Source organism: Cryptomeria japonica, chromosome 3 (genome assembly GCF_030272615.1).
Source record: "Cryptomeria japonica chromosome 3, Sugi_1.0, whole genome shotgun sequence".
NCBI classification, from domain to species: domain Eukaryota; kingdom Viridiplantae; phylum Streptophyta; class Pinopsida; order Cupressales; family Cupressaceae; genus Cryptomeria; species Cryptomeria japonica.
The window spans coordinates 100,706-121,699 of record NC_081407.1 but is presented as its reverse complement, the minus strand read 5'-3'; the positions used below and the strand labels follow the sequence as shown (position 1 = coordinate 121,699).

The window sequence follows — 20,994 nt, the reverse complement described above, 5'->3', positions numbered from 1 at the left end:
AAATGGCCTGATGGTATCACCATCTCCAAACTTAAAGCTAAGAATATTTATTCTGTTTTAAATTATAATGTTGACATCATCAATCATATTAACAATATTTGGAATACTGATTTGGATATTTCTTCTTGGAAGAAAGTTTTTAATTATCTTTGGAAAAGTTCTATTGATCCTAAAATTAAATATTTTAAATGGTTACTTATTCTCAATAAGCTGCCTATTAGGAACTCTTTTTCTGATATTAACTATTGCAGCATTTGCAGTACCCCAGAAACGGGGAAGCATATCTTCTTTGAGTGTAGTTTTTCCAAAGAGATTTGGCTAATGTTTGATATTTCTATCCCTTCTAATTTCAATTTTTTTGAAGTTATTACTGGTTTTATCTCTAAAGCTAGAAAAGATGTTAATATGTTTTGGGATATTACCTCATCTAACATTTTATGGCAAATTTGGAAGTGTAGAAATGAAGAAAGATTTCAAAATATCCCTAGAATGCTTACTGAGTCTTTTTGAAGTCTCACATACTTTAAAATTTTTTCGCAGATTCAGATGACCATGAAAATCAACAAGGCTAAATTCAAAAGGCTGCTCAAGGATGGTCATGCTACCTTTTTTACAAATGAGGTTAAAAATGGATATTTCTGGAGGCTGCACCTGGATAATATACATGCTTTCAATCAAACCTTCAGCAGAATTAGCAAGGAGATTAAAAGAAGACCTCACAATGCTAATAGTGAAATGGCTTACACGCTGAAACAAATCCAAGATCAGAAAAGCATGGTTTGGATGGATGGCTCCATGGGATGGGTGGCTTGGGTGGACACCTGAGATGAAGTGCTTTACTAGGTGTCTTGGTTTATGATTTTGTCCTACTGATTCGTTGTATATACTTCTTTTTTTGATGGTGTGAGGCTTGGCCTCTGAACTCTGATACTCTGTGATCTTTTGTATTTTTTATCTCCTTATTTCTAATACAAAAATATGTATTAATATATTTATCAAAAATATATTTTTTATATTATCAAATTGCTTGAAGAATTCGGTAACAAGATGCAAATTATTTGAGCCAATTAGATTGAAGAAAAACAATTTTTGTAATTCTTAACAATTTAAAAATTAAAACAAAACATCGAAAAATCCCTAGATATAATTGATGGAAGTTGAACCGATTGCAATAACAAAAATCAAGTACAACATATTACTAATAAAATTCAATATTTATATTTTATAAATTTATTCAATATAAACTATTTTTCAATTTTACTATAAAAAACATTCAACATTACCATAATATTCAATATTTATATTTTATTCAATATAAACTATTTTTCAATTTTACTATTAAAAACCTTCAGCATTACCATATAATGGTGTTCAACTCTTTTTCCAATTAATATATTTAATTTTATTTAACCATATCCACACAAATGGGAATATGGCCTCATTTTTTTTAATTATAAATTTATATTCAAAGGAGCATGATACCAACGGCAATAATACATTTATCCAATTGAATAATGTTTATCAATAGAAGACAAGCGTTTTACAATACGTGCTAGGTAGCCCCGTTTCCCTATTTTGTTTTAAATTAACACTCTCTATTGAACTACTAGGATATAAAGATTTCCACGGCGCAATTTAAGCATCGTGGCAGCGGCAATTCTGACAAGATTTACAGCCGTGTTAATAATTAATAATTATGACAACTAAATGTAAATGTGATATTTAATTTGATTTTAGAAGAGGGAAAATGACATTGAAGATGTTACAAATTAAAACTACAACTGCCCTTGTAGACATGTATGCAAAATGTCGAAGCATAGACAAGGCATGTTAAATTTGAAACCGCTGTGATCTTGCACAGGCCAAGAAACTATCCAATCAGCTTCTGACTTGAATGCTTTCATCTTTGAGGCCATTAACATTTAATTTTCTTTCAAAACCACGACACTAATGCTTCTCCGCCTTCTCTGGCCTTGAAACCATTGCAATCCTGCGCCGGTCGAAAAATTGGCAAATAAGCAGCTTCTATAAGACAAGCAATTAATATTTATTGCCAACACATCTTTTGTTTCCAGTGATAGCGGCAATAACACTATAAAAAAATTTGCCCAACTAAAAGACATGAAATTTGTTTATTAACATTCTTTAAAAATTGTTTACTTTCAACTATTTAAACATTACAAATCTGAAACTATACTTATGGAAAAAAAATTATGGTTGCAACCTGAAATAAAAAGTCTCTTGACAGCAACTAACAATGGCACTAACTTACACAGGGTCATCAACCAGGTTCAGTCAATAAAAATGGCAGACATGCAAAGGATCCCACAAATGGAACATCTTTATTCATCACAAATTTCTAAGATTTGCCATCTAATCTCATATTCCCATGTAACCCCTTAAAAGGAAAATTTGGAATGTTTTCTTACTTTTGGGGAGCAGCTATTGCTAAATAATTAAAAATGGGCTGTTAATTAAAAGAGGGGCTGGCAATAAACAGCAACTATTTATTAAGAAAAATGACATATGACTTCACCTTTTTTTTCTCTCTTTATTATTAGAAAATATGGGAAAAGTCAGAGAAACTAAATAGAAAATTTGATACGCAATACTATTGCTTCTCTACCTCTTCACATTCGTGCAATACATATATAGATGTTTTTCATAACTTATATTATAGGAAGGTTTTTCCACCTCCTATAACTGCTCCCCTATATGTGTGACTCACAAACAAACACTTATTATAGTTTAATATTACATTGTTTCTCAACAACTTAATATTAACTTACATAATTCTATATTATTAACCATATTAATAATGCTATCCATGTGACCACTAATTTCTAATATTTATTTGCCTTAATTTTAAAATTGGAGAAAATATTATTAAGAAATTCATTTAAAAATATAGGGGAAAGGACCAGTAGTTGAGCACATTCCAATTTTTGTGATAGTAGTTGATTTAGTACCCCCATACTTGCTGATTTAATGTCCAGTTTTTGTACAACATTGCACCAATAGTTGTGACTTTAAAGTTGTTATTGCTATGATGAGTACCAATAATTGAATGAAATATACCATTTGTTGTAAAAAACAACCAATCATGTGATGCCACATCAGCTGCACAAGTATTGGGTCCCTTTTGCACACCTCTTGGTCTCACCTTTTTTTGGGGCTGTTTTGGACACTTTGGCAAAAACCATGCTGATGTGGCGTCATATTTGATGGTGTGGTCTTGAAACCTTAGTTATAAGCAAGGCACTTGCCAAATAAGCTGCTGTAAAAAATTCAGAGTGATTTGAAATTTCCACGTAGGATTTTGAGAAGCACAAAGTTAGGGTGCACAACTACTAGGTCCTCTCCCTTAATTTGAGAGGATTGTTTAAAAACAAACAGCAATTTTTACATCCATGGGCCACCAGCTCCACAAATTACTGCTCAACAAGTGGAGCACCAGCTGCTAGCCAAAATAAGCTAAACAGCTGCATGGACCTGCCTAAGTCCTCCACAAATAGACCCCCTAGAGTATTTTGTTACAACGCTTGGAAACATGGTGAAGAATCCTGCAGCAACAACAACAAATACATTCACATTAAAGAATTAATGGTTAATACTCGGTTGAAAGTTTCACGTTTGATGTATCTCCCGCTTTATTTGAGTTAGTTTGGTGTCTTTCTCACTGCTTTTTAAAGGACATTTGGAGAGGCCATAGCTCTTCAACATCACCAACAACGAATCTAAACCATCTTACCACTCACATTGAGTTAAAACTTTTTAAATTTATAAACTTCTTATGATTGTTTAAATCCAAATTGTTTAGCAAAGAGGTTTGCTACTCATGTTCAGAACTCCAATTAGACTACATAAAGTTTTATTTTATTTAGCAAATGCATAAGAAAAACTTAGGCCCTGTATAACTAAATTAAAAAGAGACTAATTTTTTTAAATATTCCTCACCCTAAAAATGCTTTTGATGCACATAAAACTTTCCTATCATCACTTATATCCAAGTCCTCGTAGCAACTTCTACATAATAGGACTATCAACCAATCTACAAATCAGGATGCTTCTGATATATTTTCAAAGAAGGATGATAAATCAACCTTCAACGATAGATCCAAACATTGACTCGAAATTTAAATACATTTACACAGAAATCAGATTCATAATTGTCATGCAAAGCAGATGTTCTTCAAATATGGCTAATATAGAGGATTGATACACTCAAACAAACAAGTTTCATTTACAATCCACTAAAACTACATTGATAGTGATATATATTCAGTGTGTCCAATTCAATCTAGACCATGAAAACACCAAAAGTAGCCACAGAAGAAATTACATCACAGCAAATTTTCGCAATGGAAGACAAGACAAGTTATATGCTGTCATTCTGCCATCAACCAGCATTGCATCTGTCATTGCGATAAAAAATAGAAATACATAAACATTGACTGTGACATTAGAAGCCTGCAAAATATCTTTAGTTTCTCTCTCACTTTGATTTGACAGAGACACCATCAGATCCAGCAATAATGACAGCTGTAGCCATGTCAAGAAAAAGCCCATGCTCAACCACACCCTCAAATCCTAAAATTGCACGGCTGGCAGCCCTGGCATCCTTGATTGGGGTCTCAAAATACAAATCCACAATATAATTTGAATTATCTGTCACGTAAGGCTTTTCACCATCCATACGCAGCTTGGCCTGGCAACCCTCAGCATCAAAAAGTGCCTGGAGGCGCTGAGCATTGTACTTCCAGCAGAAGGGAACCACCTGTATAAAAGCATTGTGTATTAGGCACTTGACATAAATTAATAACTAGATTGAGTTCAGTGACAAAATCTTCAAACATGAAGAAAAAACATCATCAGACAGAAAAAACCTTTTGTTTTCCTATCAGAGGTAGGGTGTGAAAATTAAAGTCAGCCTGATGGCTTGCACACAAGGTGGTATTCCTCAGCTTTAAAATGGCTCACTCAACTATTATAAGACAGAAATTATTATGCAAACTAGGAGATTACACAGTTAACATGTAGAATAGGGATGGGATGACTGTTTTAGGAAGATCTAAACATCTTTTCCTGGATATACTATTAGTGTTGTACAATCAGAAGTAAAATTGCAATGTCCCCTTTTTGCTGAGCCAACACGTGTGAGACTCATTAGCCCATTTCTATGCTTCTCGATGGGGAAAGGATGATTGCTAGAAAAGTATAAATTGGTGAAGGTTAGTTCCATTGATTTGTCCCTGGTATTCTTATGAGTTTTGGACCATTTTCTATATTTTAGGGGCATTTCCTAAGTCTTAAGAGGTATTTTAATGAATTTTGTACCATTAGTCTCCTCATACAGGGATCACCCAAAGAAACCTCTATACTGTTTATATTTTTCATGCCCTATATGTGCCTTGGGGAAATCTTATTCATATTACTAGAGTTCTTCAGAGGGCTACGTGGACAAGATCATGCCATACAGCCTATTGTTCGGTATGCTTTCTATCTGAAGAAACACCCACACTTATACTGAGAGAGGGGGATGAATCGGTATAATATAACTTTTTCACTTATTTAAACTTTAGCAATCACAGAGCAATAATCAAAAGTAAGATGGAACACAAGATGCACACTTGATTTTACATGGAAACCCTTGCAGGAGAAAGCCATGGCAAAATATTGCTTAGATTTGAATCTTCTTACAACTTCATAAGCACCAACCCACATGACACACCAATCCCCTCCACTGAGCACTGAGTCAGCAAGAGACACAAATCTAAAAACCCTTGCGGGAGATAGCCATGGCAAAATATTGCTTATATTTGAATGTTATTACAATTTCATAGGCACCAACCCACATGACACACCAATCCCCTCCACTAAGCACTGAGTAAACAAGAGACAAATCTCTGTGAGTGCGAGGCACCAACCTTCCCTAAACCACCTTCAGAAATCTGCTCACTTATTCACAAAATTCTGCCTTAAAGCTTTTCTCTCAATTCTCCACTCAGATCTGCAATATAGTCTTCAATACATTCTCATAAATCTGAATTAAATCTTCACACAGATCTGCTATATATCTGCTCCAAGAATGTCTAATGTTTGTTCATAAATCTGCTCTTTTAAAGTCTGATTTTCACTCAAAAATATGCTCTTTTTCTGCTCTAGATGAAATTCTTGTTTTCTAATCCTCAAACAAACCTTCATTTATACCTTTCAAAATACCTCTTCATGAACGGTCATATCCCTTCAAGGTAGGTCGGCCAACAGCAGGTAATAAATATTTATTAATTTTTTATTGCTTTATTCCACCTTCCAAAGTGGGTTGTCCCTCTTGGGGTTATATCAAAAAAATATTTAAAAAACAATTTAAAGCCCTTTCCAAGGGTCAGCTCCTATGATGGGGTCATCACAAAATACAATATAACTTTTACATTTTTTATTTAACTTCAAGCATAACGCCATCATTAAATGCTTGTGCAATTTAAATAATAAATTGCCTTTCTCCTGATCAATGATATCTCAATCTTAGTGCCATATATTTGAAACACGGTAAAATCCACACGCCAATGATTGGCCCTTTGACATCAATGACAATAAATCCAACAATATCAGGTCTTTTGGGCAAGTGGTTCTCAAGTTATGATTAATATGCTAATGAGAGGTCAAGATTTATCAGCTACTTGGGCAATTTAAAGTTATTACACTAATGCCATGATATGTGAGAATTCATTATGAAGTGATATTAATGTCATCTCAAATGAAAATTATCTTTTTTATTTGACATTAAGCCTACACGTGCAGGGTTTGGAGCTTGCCAATGAGTGAATTGAAGCCAGCCAACATTGAAGGGATTATTCTATGCTTATTTCACATAATTGAGACCTAGAGAAAGTGGCTACATCAGGCAGCACTCATCTAACAATCTCATCCAAAGATCATAGGATGAAACCCCTTTTGTTTCTTGTAGGCAATCTCATCCAGGGTTGTATTGAGCTGAAAGCATTCTCTTGTCGTTTGGTAAACTGATTTTGGGGCATCTGGATCAGCAGTATATGATACTATCAGTTCAGATTTGGGAAATATTTTCCTCTATGTGCTTGAGTTCTAATTATTTCCATACTATTATATTGATGTAATCCAACAGGTTTTTTATTATTATTACTCCATTGATATATTCCAGAAGATTTATCAATAAATTACAGCTCTAGGGTAATTGTTAGGGTTTAGTTTGTTTGTGTAGTGCATTGCACCTTGTTGGATATTTTGTCATTGATGTCAAAGGATGATGATTCAAGGTAGGATTTCTCAAAGTAATAGATTGAGCTGCCTGGTTGTTTGCTTGAGGTGCTTGAGCTGTTTGGTTGTGTGTTTCAGCTGCTTGCTTGGTTGGTTGACCGTTGAGGTGCTTGCCTGCTTGGTTGAGCTACTTGCCTGCTTGGTTGAGCTACTTGCTTGCGAGTTTGAGCTACTTGCTTGACAAAGTTAGCGACTTGTTCATTCTTTGTGCCAAGTCATTGACACATCACCAGCTGAATTTCAATAATACGGTGGTCATAATTTAATATTATTTTCATGGTTTCAGATGTTGATGTGATATTAATATGGAATTGTAGAATCTTAAAAGAGTGGACAATACGTGGTATACTGGTGGTTACCTGTGAGAGTCCAGCTGCCTTTTAAAAGATAAAGATGGGATTCGTGTATTATATTCTTAGCAAACATGCAGACATGTTATTAATAGTGCAATACAAATATTGGAATGGAACGCATGGGAGTGATGATGAAAAAAAACGTCTTTCTAACCAAACGGATTTTCCTTTTTGAGAATACATGGGAGGCATGTAACGGTTCTGTTCTGATATATGATGGAAGTCAGATCCAAAATAGAAAAAGTCTCATATACCATCGCAGCTATTAAAGGCTGGGTGTAAAAAGATATCAGAACTTGGAGAGTAAATATTTTTTTTTTTTGCTGTGCTTGAATACATGTGTATGATACACCTTTTCTAGAAAGAAATATATGTACGTTGTGAATTTGAATCAGCTATGTGAGCTGAAGGTATTTTCTGTTTTAAAAGGGATTCTTACACACACCAGTTTGAGTAAAAATAGAAAGTTGCTCCGTTTGGACTCAAATTTTACTGGGAGGTCCTTTGAAGGGTCTTGATTCTAGTTGTATGTTCAGTTTTCCCAAAACCCTAACAGGAACCCCTAAAATCTAGGACAAAAGGCAGAAACCCTAAAAAGGGACAAAACAGGTCCTAGACTTCATAGAATTCGCTCGACAGAGAAACAAATCAACTCTAACTGACCCCCAAACATCCACACAGTGGAGAGATTGACGAGACTGCCACAAAAGACCCCAAAAACAAAGCCAAAAGACCGGAAGGGCCTAAAAAGCTAGGGGGTCCCTATCTGGGATGGGGTGATGTGTGATTAGGTCACAACAAGGTCCTTGATCACACTTGCATTTTTCCATCTTCATGTTTGGGAATCTTCCCTATTGTGATGCATTTCCACTTTCAACCTTTGATTCTTAAAATATTTCCTTCCCTGATGCTCTTCAATCTTGAAATTCCTTACCTTGGACTTGAATTCCCCAGTGGAGTTCTTGAATGTGGAAAATGTTGCAATCACCAAATATGTGTATTTTGACATTCTCTTTAAAGGAGGAACATATCCTTGACGTGATTGACTTTCTTTTAGCATTATCATCTCAATGGTAGCTTTGAATGTTTCTAATCTTGATCCTAGGGATCTTGGATTTCTAAAGGAGATTCAAGATGTTGTGATGTCTTGAGTATCTTGACGTTGTAGGTCTTTTCATCCTCCTTGTCTTGTAATGCAAGTCTTGAATGAGTGACCTTCTTGAACACTTGGACCTTGATGTTGTCCTTTGCACTCGCAATGTTGACATGTTCCTTCCTTGATGCCATATTTGGAACTATCTTGATGTGTTCCTTAGATTTGACTGCACATTTCATCTTCCTCATCGATTGAATGTGTTGATGTTGAACTCCTACATGAGCTTAAAACTTCATATCACCTCCATCTTTGTAGAATAATCCTTGTGCAGCCCTCTCTTCCACATATCTTTTCTTTCATCCTCATGCCCCATGCATTAGACCTGAAAAGAAAACATTTTGAACTTAAGATGATTGTAATAGCAATAAAATGAATTCAATACCATGAAAATAACACAAATTCTTCATCAATTAAATGTCAAAACTCCCCCTTTCAGATCTGGTAATGGATATTTAGGCCAGGAAATTATCCTTAATCAGGTCTGACCTATATCTCTCCTCAAATTCCATCAGATCTGCTCTTTCATATTTCGCCTTGAATTGGACCGGAGTGATGTTTGAAAGATCAAATTTGCCCATTGTTTTATAGGCCTCTCTACCTTTGAATTCAGCTAGGCTGACTTGCATCTTTAAATGTTTAAATTTGAATTCGATTGAATGCAAAATTAAGTTGGATGCCTAAGGATTGTTGATTTGTCTTTAAAAATTTTGAATTTCCCCTTAAAGAGGCCGACTTAGACAACATTCTCCTCTTGAGTGGGTTTTATAAGATCAAGCACACAAGGTAGGGTGCATATGAGATGGTATTGTGCAAAATGTAGGGAGTGCATTTTGATAGTGTTCTTGCAGAAAATATCTAGGGCGTAATTTCATGTATGAGGTGCCTTGTTGAAGGTCAGAATTTTCAAGATCTTGTGCATTGATTGAGGGGATAAGGTCAGGATTTGCAAGTGGTCATGCATAGATTGAAAGCACAATTCTAATGAATGCATGCATTAAACATACTTAGGGTGGAATTTCATCTTGTGTATGCACAAGTATGCCTTGGGTGGGTTTTAGAGGTTGACTTACACAAAGTTGAGTTATGAGTGCATTCATGCACAAGTGCATGTAGAGACCCCCTTGGATTGACACTAATGCATAACTTACCCCAATTGGTTTGACACTAATGCACAACTTACCCCCCTAGATAGACACTAATACATAACTTACCCGCCTTGGATTGACACTAATGCACATCTTACCCCCCTTGGTTTGACACAAAGACAGTTTTTTGGATCATGAGATCAGTTTGGAGGGGTAAAATTGCACAAACTAGAGCACATTTTGGAGTAAGTGTGCAACATACCTAGGTGCAATTCATAGGTGTACATGCACAATCTAGTGTAAGAAAGGGGGGCGAGGGGAGGGGTTGTTCAAGACTTTGGCAAATTATTAGGTTCCATCTCCTCATCCACCTTGAGCGCATCTAAGCTAGCCTGTTGCACAACCTTGCTTGGAGCAGGTTTCGAGGGTGTGCATACACAACTTGGTGTGGCCCTCCTACTTTGATAGAGACAAATTTTCCTCACTCCTACTCTGGAGCACACATTGCATGGTCCATTGCACAAATTTGAGTGCATGCACATGGTGCAAGGGGTTGACTCTTGACTTGGTCAAATTTTCATACTATTCCCCCACCTTGGTCTTGCACATATATGGACTTGAAGTTCATGACCTTAAGACATTGTGCTCCCAATTCCTAACGGAGTTACAAACAAACTTACCACTTCTTGCTCTTATATCTATTCCAAAGAACAAACCCTATGCACCCTGACACATTGTCATTCATTTCATGCAAACCCTACTTATCACTATTTCAAGCAATGACCCCGGATGGATAGGAGATCACCTAATTAGGAGCTAGGAAGCTGAAACTGACTACCAGCTATGCAACCTAAAGCAAACAAGGCCTAGCCTACAAGCAAAAAAGAGGGGTCCCCATTTGCAATGGGGCAGTGTGTGAAAACGTCACAACAGACCGCACTTGTGAGAGCATCACCATTTCCTTATCCTATTTTCAATTATGTTGTCATTACCACAAATATTAAGCTCAGCCCATATATTTATGGGTCAACTGCCAGAATGGCACCAAAAGCCTTTATTGCCATATAATGCGCTAAAACAAACAGTTGTCTTGCATACTGAACTCAGTAAACCTGATTACAAGTGGATTGCCAAGTCTCAGCATACCAAGGGAAGATTGATTACAATGCAAGACTATTTGATGAAACAATTATAAGGCTGCCTCAGCATCGATTTAACTGAGTTAACTATATGCAAACTAGTATGAGAATTGGACTTGGAAATCTTGACAACAGATTGTAAACTTCCACATGGCTGTGTTGAAGATTGTTTAGCAGCAATAACATGGCCTTCCAATGATGACCCTTTCAATATGCTCTTCAAAACCCTTCTAGCTGCTCATACAACTTGGATAATCTTTCACCATTAAGCTCGAACTTGACCTCTAGATGAAGCCAACAGTTAAGCAATCTTCAGCTGATATCTCACAACCTTAGAATGCTGATACAATGAAGAAGCTATGCCCTCCAATGCCGAATATGCAGAAACCCTAAGGTTCCTTCTCCAAGAGAAGAGCTCTCAAAACGTACAAGTATAATGTGATCGAATGATGCCTTTTTTTCATTTCTTTTTGTGCCTTTTATATTCATCTCCAATTAGGTCGATTTCTCTAGAAGGCTCTTTTAAATCATTTAAATGATATTTAATATTTGCCTTTCACTTTAATAAATGCTTTAATACATGGGCGCACAAATAATAATAATAATAAATGCTTTAATACATGGGCGCACAAATAATAATAATAATATTTAATGTACTTTAAATGACCAATTTGAGGGTCATGGCCACATTAGACAAAGTGAATTTAAAACTTAAAAATTGCACTTTATAATCAATTATTAATAAAGTAATCACTTTATTAATAATTAAATAACATAACTCCACAAATAATCATTATTTCTCAATTCCATCTCAACCTAGGAGTTAACCATTGTATCCTCTATGCAACCAACTACCTTACTAAAAATAATAAGGGTCCCTCTCTGACATCCACTGACTTACCATAAATAGTAAGTCCCTCAAAACCAAACCAAAGACCTCTGAATATCAATGCCTCAGAACATATGAAGGGTCTGGAGATGAAAACACCAACAATTGTCCTCTGGAGAGCCAAAAAAACTCCACAACAGGGTTCTCTAATCACCAATATTAGCCTACAAGGACCCAATGATAGGCTAAATCCATCAACTCTGATGCACACTCAAAATGGGGAAATTACAAAAACACCTTGGATTATGATAGCAATTGAAATCCTAAGTTAATGCAATGCAAGAAATTGATATGGAAATGAAAAGGAGAATCTTGCATTCTTAACTCATGTTATGACAATGAACCCAATGGACAAACTTGTGAAACCACACCACAATATCATCAATTCATAGAAATTGTTCTACAAAAGCCTTCCAAAATCTCAAAATAGCAATTTTCACTTGTAAAATCAAGTTTCAGGTCTAGAAATGCATAGTTTCAGGTCAAGCCTGATTGTAATCTGATGTGAATTTACTTGTGATCCGCCTTGTAACTTGCCTCCCTCTTATCAACTACCTGACTTTGAACCTGATTTTCGCCTCTGTTTTCTATGGATCTGATCTGAATTTGCATGTGATTCTGCCTTGATTCGCTTGTTTGTAATCTAAATTGGTTTGATGAAGAGATGATTTGATTATACATTTATATGCATTCTTGGGACTTTCATCCTAAAGAGGTCGGCAAGGTTTTCATTGCATTCTTCTTTTTTCTTCACCCTCAATCCTCTCTAAGTTGGCCAGCCTGATGCATTGAACGCTTGCATTTTATTTTACTTGTTTTGCACACGTTTTGCAAAGTTTTTTCCTTTTAGACCAAGCCGGCTTGCTTTAATTTCTCTCAACACATGCCTAAAATTTCCTACCAAGTCAGCCTTGCCCTATTCCTTGGCGGAATTGCAATGTATATTTTTCCTTTTGACCAAGTCGGCTTGCTTTGATTTCTCTCAACACGTGCCTAAAATTTCCTACCAAGTCAGCCTTGCCCTATTCCTTGGCGGAATTGCAATGTATATATACACCAAGTTTGAGCGCATTTCCACCTTTGTTCTGCATTGTGTGGTGCATTTTAGGGTCTGCCCTGCATTGTAGGGCGCGATTCTGCCTTGTGTATGCACAGCTGAGTGCATTTTGAGGGGTATGTTGCAATGCCGAGAACGAATTAGACCCTGTTCTGCATTGTAGAGCGTGTGTGAGGGGTCCTCCTGCATTGTGTGGCGCATTTGAGACCTATGCATGCATTAAATGGCACGTTTAAGAGGTTGTCTTGAAATTTCCAGTGCATATTAGGGGTTGCTTTGCAATTTTGGGCACAGATCTGACCTTGTTCTACATTGTAAGGCATGCATTTATCTTATGTTTGCTATTTCACTCAAAATTCAAACCTTAACCTTGTATTGCTGGGCGCAATTTATACCTCCTTCCACATTTCCAAGCGGATTTAGAGAGTTGTGCATTCTAGGTCAGAAATTTCACCTAGTCTTGCAATTTCTTAAAGTTGTCTGGACTATTGAATGGATTTTGAAGCTCAACGCAAACTTAAAACATATGTTCTCTTTATCTTGCATCACTTTCACACTTTCATACAAGTCAAGATTTCACACTTTCATCCCTCAATAACCCTCAGGAGTTGACACAATCGAAACTTCATTCCAAGGCTAGAGACTTAGAAATGTTGCCAAACTAAACTAACAAAGCAAAAACACTAAGCTACCAAGCAAAAAGTGGGGGTCCCCATTTGCAATGGGGCGTGTGTATTTAAAAAAGGGTCGGCCCACACTTTGTTCAATTTAATTACCTCAAAGTCAGCCTTTGTGTGATTGTAATTTGACCTAGTTTATCTCCTCTAATTATAATCGCTGCCTTCTATTTGTAATAATGAGGGGTCAGCCATATGAACTTATAAGTGAGTCGGCCATTTATCATATATAACTATATTTTATTATTCATGATATGTTCAGCCAAGAATTAGTTTTCTATATTATAAAGGAGGGCTCCAAAATATGGAAGGTCAGCAACATTTATTTTTTTATCAAACTCAAGTGCTTACATAAGGGAGTCAGCTAGATACAAGAAAATTGTGATGTCTTATAAATAAGACAATTTTCTTATCAGCAATGTATATCAGATTTAAGGAGGTATCAGGGCAGGGGCATGACACCATAGTCCATGCTCCACAAGGAGTAATAGTTAGATATAATATGTATTCAATGTTGATGCCCCTTCTCCTTACTCAATTTCTCTTAGATAACTTTTTCCTCCAATACACATAACCCTATCCTTCACATACCCCTTGATATTATTAATAATAAACTTTAATTATTATATTTTATCTTATTACTTAATCTTTACTTGGTCATAGATTTAGGTTGGCGAGGGGACATTATAGTGTTTGTCCCTATCCAGATTTGTTGTGGGGCCTTTGATGGAAGTGTTCGTCCCTATCTTGGTTCCATGGATAGATGTGTTTGTTTATATCCTTGGATAAAGTTCAATAAGGTGAATCCTACTAAAGAAGGGGAAATGAGTTACTATATTGTTTTATTATAAGTAGATGTAATGTCCCCTTTCTAGTACACGTCATAAGACGACGTCGTTAGCCTATTTCTCCATGGTCTCATAGGCTAACTAGGAAATTTAAGGCATCTTGAGGATATTTGGCCTAGGCAATTTCAGTTGTAAGTGAATCTAATGTGTTTTGACGTGTTTTTGAGATACTATTTATAGTAAGTCATTGGCCAAGCCAGTGATTCAGTATTTTCAGTAAATTCTTGGACGTCACTTATGTCGGTGGTAATGGTTTAATGTTGTTTATAACTAGGTAAGAGGGTTCGGATTGCCTTAAGGCAACATCCGAACCCTCATAGGACTAGGTCCTATCCATAAGGCAACGTGCCCCCCACATAGGACTGGGTCCTATCCTAAAAGGTAACATACCCCAAGGATAAGCCCAGCCCTATCCTAAATACCCCACGCTACAACAAATATTGGCGCCCAAATTAAAGGAGGCCGACTTGCAATAAAACAAAGTTAAAGATGCATATAAAGATAAGACACCTTGCAAGTCAATACAATGAATTCATCATTCAACGAAATAGCTCTGCAATTGAAGGTGCAAAATAAAGGAGCAAATATAGGAGAAGATTGGGCGAACCTGTTCAAGAAGATAGAAGGCATTTGGTATTCCTTGATGAAGACTTGGTGTATTTAGAAGGGCAAATCTGATATGATAAAAGGGATCAGATCAGAAGAGTCAAGCTAAGTATTGTATTTGTGGAATTGAGAGAATATATAATCTGACCTGTGGGTCTTTAATGCTGGGTTTTTTCCTCCTTGGAGGTTTTCCCAGGGTATTTGCATTTGTCTCTTGTTTACTTGTTTCATTTCTGATTTTACTGAATTATGTTGTAATAAAATATTACAGATCTGATTAACAAACCAAGGGCATAATCAAAAGTCATAAACTTGATTACTGATCTAGGGCACAATATTAACATGGTATTAGAGCTAGGTTATACTAACCCTCAGATTTCAGTAAGCTCTTACCTTCAGGTTTCTGTTCATCCTTTATTAAATGACAGGGGAGAAGTTAGAGGGCATCATCGGGTTCTCATCAAGGAGTCATTTTTTAATTCATTGTGGAAATTCGAGTGAAGAACCTCCTTTCAGATTTTCAGATCTCTGGAATGCAAAGTTTATACTGTGGAGTTATTACCTTATTCAGACCTTTAGAGTTGTTGATTTTCAGAATTGGTCTAAACCCTAGATTGCTGACTGTGCTAAGGCACATCAAGAGGAGATTGCGAATTATGGCTCTTGAAGATAGACTGCAAAGATAGTTTCTTTTGGGGAAGCCTTCGGTTCCAGTGTCAATGTTATCTAAACGTCAACAGGTGCATTTTCCTTAATTCTTTATTAACTTCGTGATGAGAGACTTTATAATAATTGAAGGTCAAGTATTCCTGTTAAGTAACTTTGTCAATTTGTTTACATGGGGTTCTTTGTCAAGTTGTAATTGTTGATAAAATTAAATGTTAAATTGGCCTTAAGGCCTTCAACATTTAATTATATATTAGTTAAGCCATAAACCGATTATAAGTGAATCGGTTTATTAGAAACCATCAGGACTCTTGAGAGTAAAGAGTCACAACTTCTCAAGAAGTCGTTTAGTATTATATATCAATATGATACGATGTCATTTGAACAAAGATTGATCATTAATTAATAGATGCAGCGAATGTAACAGGAGTTCAATCAAGTTCCTACAGCAATAAAGATAGAGTCGTGGTTCAACCATACATTAATCAAATCTACAGTTCAATCAGAATATGTCTAGGATTAGAGACAGTCTGTAACACTCGGAAGGATAAATAAATCAAATAATTATCTGTGCATACATCCATGATAGATTGAACCACATTCATCATCGGTGGTATACATTCAAAGGAAAGTGAACATTGACTATTCTCTGCTTGCTGTCTAGTCACTTTCATGGGAACATTGGAATAGTAAAACAGCATAAACTGTATACTCTACTGATAAAATTAAAGAAAACCATATTCCTCCATCTGATCACAAAATCAACTGCAAGTCGATGAGGTTGTTGTCTTTGACCATGAGCATGAGAGGAAAAAGACAACAAGAACATTTGAAGTAGGTCTATGACAGACAATATATGCAATGAACAAGAATGTAATGTTCCCATATAGAAATATAATAAATGCCCCTCTCACCTGCCATACAAAAGAAGATAGTCAGATTTATATCAGCAATACATAAAACAAGATAGATGTTAATTCTGATCCATAAATTTAACAGTAATAATAAGGGTTTCATTTGGGTTTGTGTTTACTTAGTTTTGTAAAACCCTTGTTGGTTTGTGTGAAAGGAAAATGATATTCTCTTTGAATTAACCCGTGTTGGGCCAATCATGTTTTGAGGTTCCTTGTGACAGGTGCTTATCCTTGTAGGTCTGCAAGCAAGTTTGTGCCTGTGTTATCCCGAGTTAACATCCTTAGATCATCCCTGTTGCATTTGAGCTCATTAAATGTTGTGACAAATGCAGTGTCAGTTATCTGTTAAAATAACTGCATGACAGGTTGCTTTCAGTTAAATGGTTATGACGATGCTCTTTCCTACATAGTAAAAGTTAGAATGTATTGTTGATTTCCTAGGATTTTCGATAACATTTATTGGCAATCTTGTTGTATAATCTCTTGATGGAATTTATCCCCATCTTATCTCAACAATTGTGCTATGGGTCCACCTAATTGAAAGATAGATGGACAGGATCCTTGAGATTAATATGAAAGATTGATTGTGCAGGAGGAGCACCTCCTTCTGAGTTGGTATACTCTAACCCATGTTGATTGATTACCTTTTATTATGAGTTTTAGCATGTAATTTTGTTCTTGAGTCAAGCATTTTCAATTTCATCATAGAGTATGATTTCCTATCCAGGAGTACAGCAAATTGATTGGATATTTCAGTGGCTTGGAATGCTTCTGAAACAGGGCACACTAAATCTTCAAGAGAAATTATTGGGATGAGCATACACTCAAAGGAAGTTCAAGTACTTTGGAAGCTGTGATTAGACACAGCTACTGCTGAGAGGGAGTTCCGGCTATTTTGATATGTCTTAAGGGGTTATGAGATTCAGGTGTGCAGATTGAAGAAGGCCCTGTATGGGCTCAAACAGGACTCTCGTGCTTGGTATGAAAGAATACTTGTTAAGTTTAGAATTTTGTAAAATGATGCTGACTCTACCTTAAGTCATCCAATGATGAAATGTTAATTATAGTTCGATATGTGTAAAGATGAACTTATCATTAGATGTAAGAAAGAACTAGCTTCAGAATTTGAAATGAAGAACTTAGGTTTGAATGCATTATTTTCTAGGTCTAGAAGTATGGCAAAGGTCTAACAAAATTTTCTAAGTCAAGGAAAGTATACTATTGATATTTTGAAAAAGATTTAGAATGATGGATTGTAAACCCATGTCTACTCCTATGGAATCTAACTTAAAGAAGTTAAGTGTTTTTGCAGCTAACTTTGATTTTGCAAATCCATCAGAGTACAGGCAGTTGATTGGATCACTGATGTATCTAGTTAACACTAAACTAGACATATGTCTTGCAGTGAATGCTCTCAGTCAGTTTATGAGCTTGCCCAAACATGTTTATCGTGTGGACTGAAGCTGCTTAAGTTCAGATTAGTCAAGAAGTGTTACGGACAAGGAAAACTCTTCAAGCATTCACCCACTGCGATCTCTTGGACCTACAGGGACAGTCTTCAGTGGCATTAAGTAGATAAATACATTGTTGCAAGTGTTGCATCAAGAGAAGCAGTGTGGTTTCTCAAAATTCTTGTTGTGTTATTTTGATTTATTATCAGGGTTATATATTGATGCCTGACAATTCAGTGTTTTATGGCAGGTCAATCCTGTGTTGCAGATGTTCTCTTGAAGCTTGAGATAGACTTGGAGCTGTGGAGAACACCGCCTTGGTTGAGAGGGATTCTCAAACTCTGTGATACATTGTGTTGTATCATCCTCTGCGAGTGATGAAAAGTGGATCCAGTCTATACTTTTGTTCGAGCTGGAAGACTATGTTATGTAGTTCCATTCTATGCTTGTGTGCAAGATGGAAGACTGCAATATTCTGAATATGTCTATTCCATTTCTTGCTTGTGTGCAAGATGGAAGATTATGGTGTTACATTCTTCTTTGAGAGAAGACTGAGGTAGTACAAGGTGGATATTATGGAATACTTGCTCTGATATTCTCTCAGGAGTATTTGAAGTTGTCAGCTAAGTTCGGATTACAACTTAAACATTGTATGTATTACTTAGGGCTAAGCCCTAATCTTGTAACCTGGTTGTAAGATTATCACTTCATTCGGGATATGGTGCAAAGAGGCACCATTTAGCTAAATTATATTAGCACAAATGAACAGGTTGCAGATATTCTTACCAAACCCTTATCCAGAGTGAAGTTCGAATACTTCAAGAGACAGACTTGGTATTGTGGAAAGTGAAACCCTGGTTGAGAGGGAGTTTCAATCTCAGTGACTCTACCTGCAGCGTTTTGATCGTTCTTTGCTTGTGTGCAAGAATGAGAAGTATCCAATCTATGCTTGTATGCTAGATGGAAAATTGTAAATATGTAAAGACCCACTTGTGTATTACACTTTCTATGCTTGTGTGCTAGAACCATCCTATGCTCGTGTGCTAGGTGGAAGATGTAATTCTATGCTTGTGTGCTAGATCCATTCTATGCTTGTGTGCTAGATGGAACTTTAAAGGTTCAGATTATGTATTCTCTTCTTCCCTAGTTAAGAGGGAGTGTTGTTTATAACTAGGTAAGAGGGTTCGGATTGCCTTAAGGCAACATCCGAACCCTCATAGGACTGGGTCCCATCCATAAGGCAATGTGACCCACACATAGAACTGGGTCCTATCCGAAAAGGTAACATACCCCAAGGATAAGCCCAGCCCTATCCTAAATGCCCCACGCTACAACAAATATTGGCGCCCAAATTAAAGGAGGCCGACTTGCAATAAAACAAAGTTAAAGATGCATATAAAGATAAGACACCTTGCAAGTCAATACAATGAATTCATCATTCAGCGAAAGAGCTCTGCAATTGAAGGTGCGAAATAAAGGAGCAAATATAGGAGAAGATTGGGCGAACCTGTTCAAGAAGATAGAAGGCATCTGGTATTCCTTGATGAAGACTTGGTGTATTTAGAAGGGCAAATCTGATATGATAAAAGGGATCAGATCAGAAGAGTCAAGCTAAGTATTGTATTTGTGCAATTGAGAGAATATATAATCTGACTTGTGGGTCTCTAATGCTGGGTTTTTTCCTCCTTGGAGGTTTTCCCAGGGTATTTGCGTTTGTCTCTTGTTTACTTGTTTCATTTTTGAGTTTACTGAATTATGGTGTAATAAAATATTACAGATCTGATTAACAAACCAAGGGCATAATCAAAAGTCATAAACCTGATTACTGATCAAGGGCACAAAATTAACATTTAATAGCAACTAAAAATTTAATAGTTATTTGGTGATATCTATTATTTAACAATAAAGTTGAGTTATAAAGTTAAAATTAAGTTATTAACATTATTGTTATTTAATAACTTTAGTAGGAGACATAAAGTTATGTGTTTTAAATATCAAATGTTCCCTTTCACTTAAAGTACATGGGCACCCATAAAAAGGAGATGAAAATATTAAAATAAAAGGGAACTTCATTTATCCCACATTTGCCAAGCAAGATGAGTCGACCTCTGTACGGTTCAGAAACAGTTTGTACGGCCAGCAAAGACCCAGCAATTACCACGACCAACAAGATAGCACTACAACTAGGGACAGCCAGCAAGTGCGGCGTCACTGTGATGTATAACCCAGCCAAGAAGGGAAGACGTCCAGCAAACAATATGAGCACAGTTGCAACCCCTTTATCACTCAAAATCAACCTTCCCAAACTGGAATAATGCAAAAATAAGCTCAATCGAAGCTGCACTCGCTGGGAATGGGGTCGTACAGTGCTGAGATGTGAAGGCAAGGGTTTATTATTGCTGTTGGTGTATTCTGTGAACATTGTTAAGTCTGGAACAGCATTTTTGTATGCAAATTCAATGTATTATTTCCTTATTTGAACATACTAAAGTAATTTGTTGTTAATGTTTTTCCAAGGCCATTGGTGTTAGAATAGAAGACATATTTGGTTAATATTGTTGTTGATAATATTGCAATCTGCAATACTGTTATTTGCGTCATATTTGTGTTTGTTAAATCTGTTGTACCTTTCCAAGCAAGTATAACTCAGAACCAAACCAAACAAGAAACCGAGTAACCAGCTTGCAAGCAAACTGTTTGACAAAATTACAGTGAGAGGAAAGACTAAGGTTAGCAAGGGGGCATATTACAATGGCATCAAAGTAGAAAATCCTGCCATCCTGAAGGGTTAAACATGAATAAACAATGACATGACTGATTGGAGTGTACAACCATTATCTCATCATTATAACACATG

General features: G+C 36.2%; 1 protein-coding gene across 1 annotated transcript in view; it reads right to left on the bottom strand.

Moving 5' to 3' along the window:
• Window positions 1-4,215: 4,215 nt before the first annotated feature.
• LOC131042967 (probable ribose-5-phosphate isomerase 3, chloroplastic) overlaps window positions 4,216-20,994 on the bottom strand; it is a 30,623-nt gene continuing 13,844 nt past the window's right edge. The window contains exon 2 of the mRNA XM_057976315.2: window positions 4,216-4,777. Within this exon, the coding sequence (XP_057832298.1) occupies window positions 4,496-4,777 (282 nt within the window). The 3' untranslated portion in view covers window positions 4,216-4,495. The remainder of the gene's footprint in view (window positions 4,778-20,994) is intronic.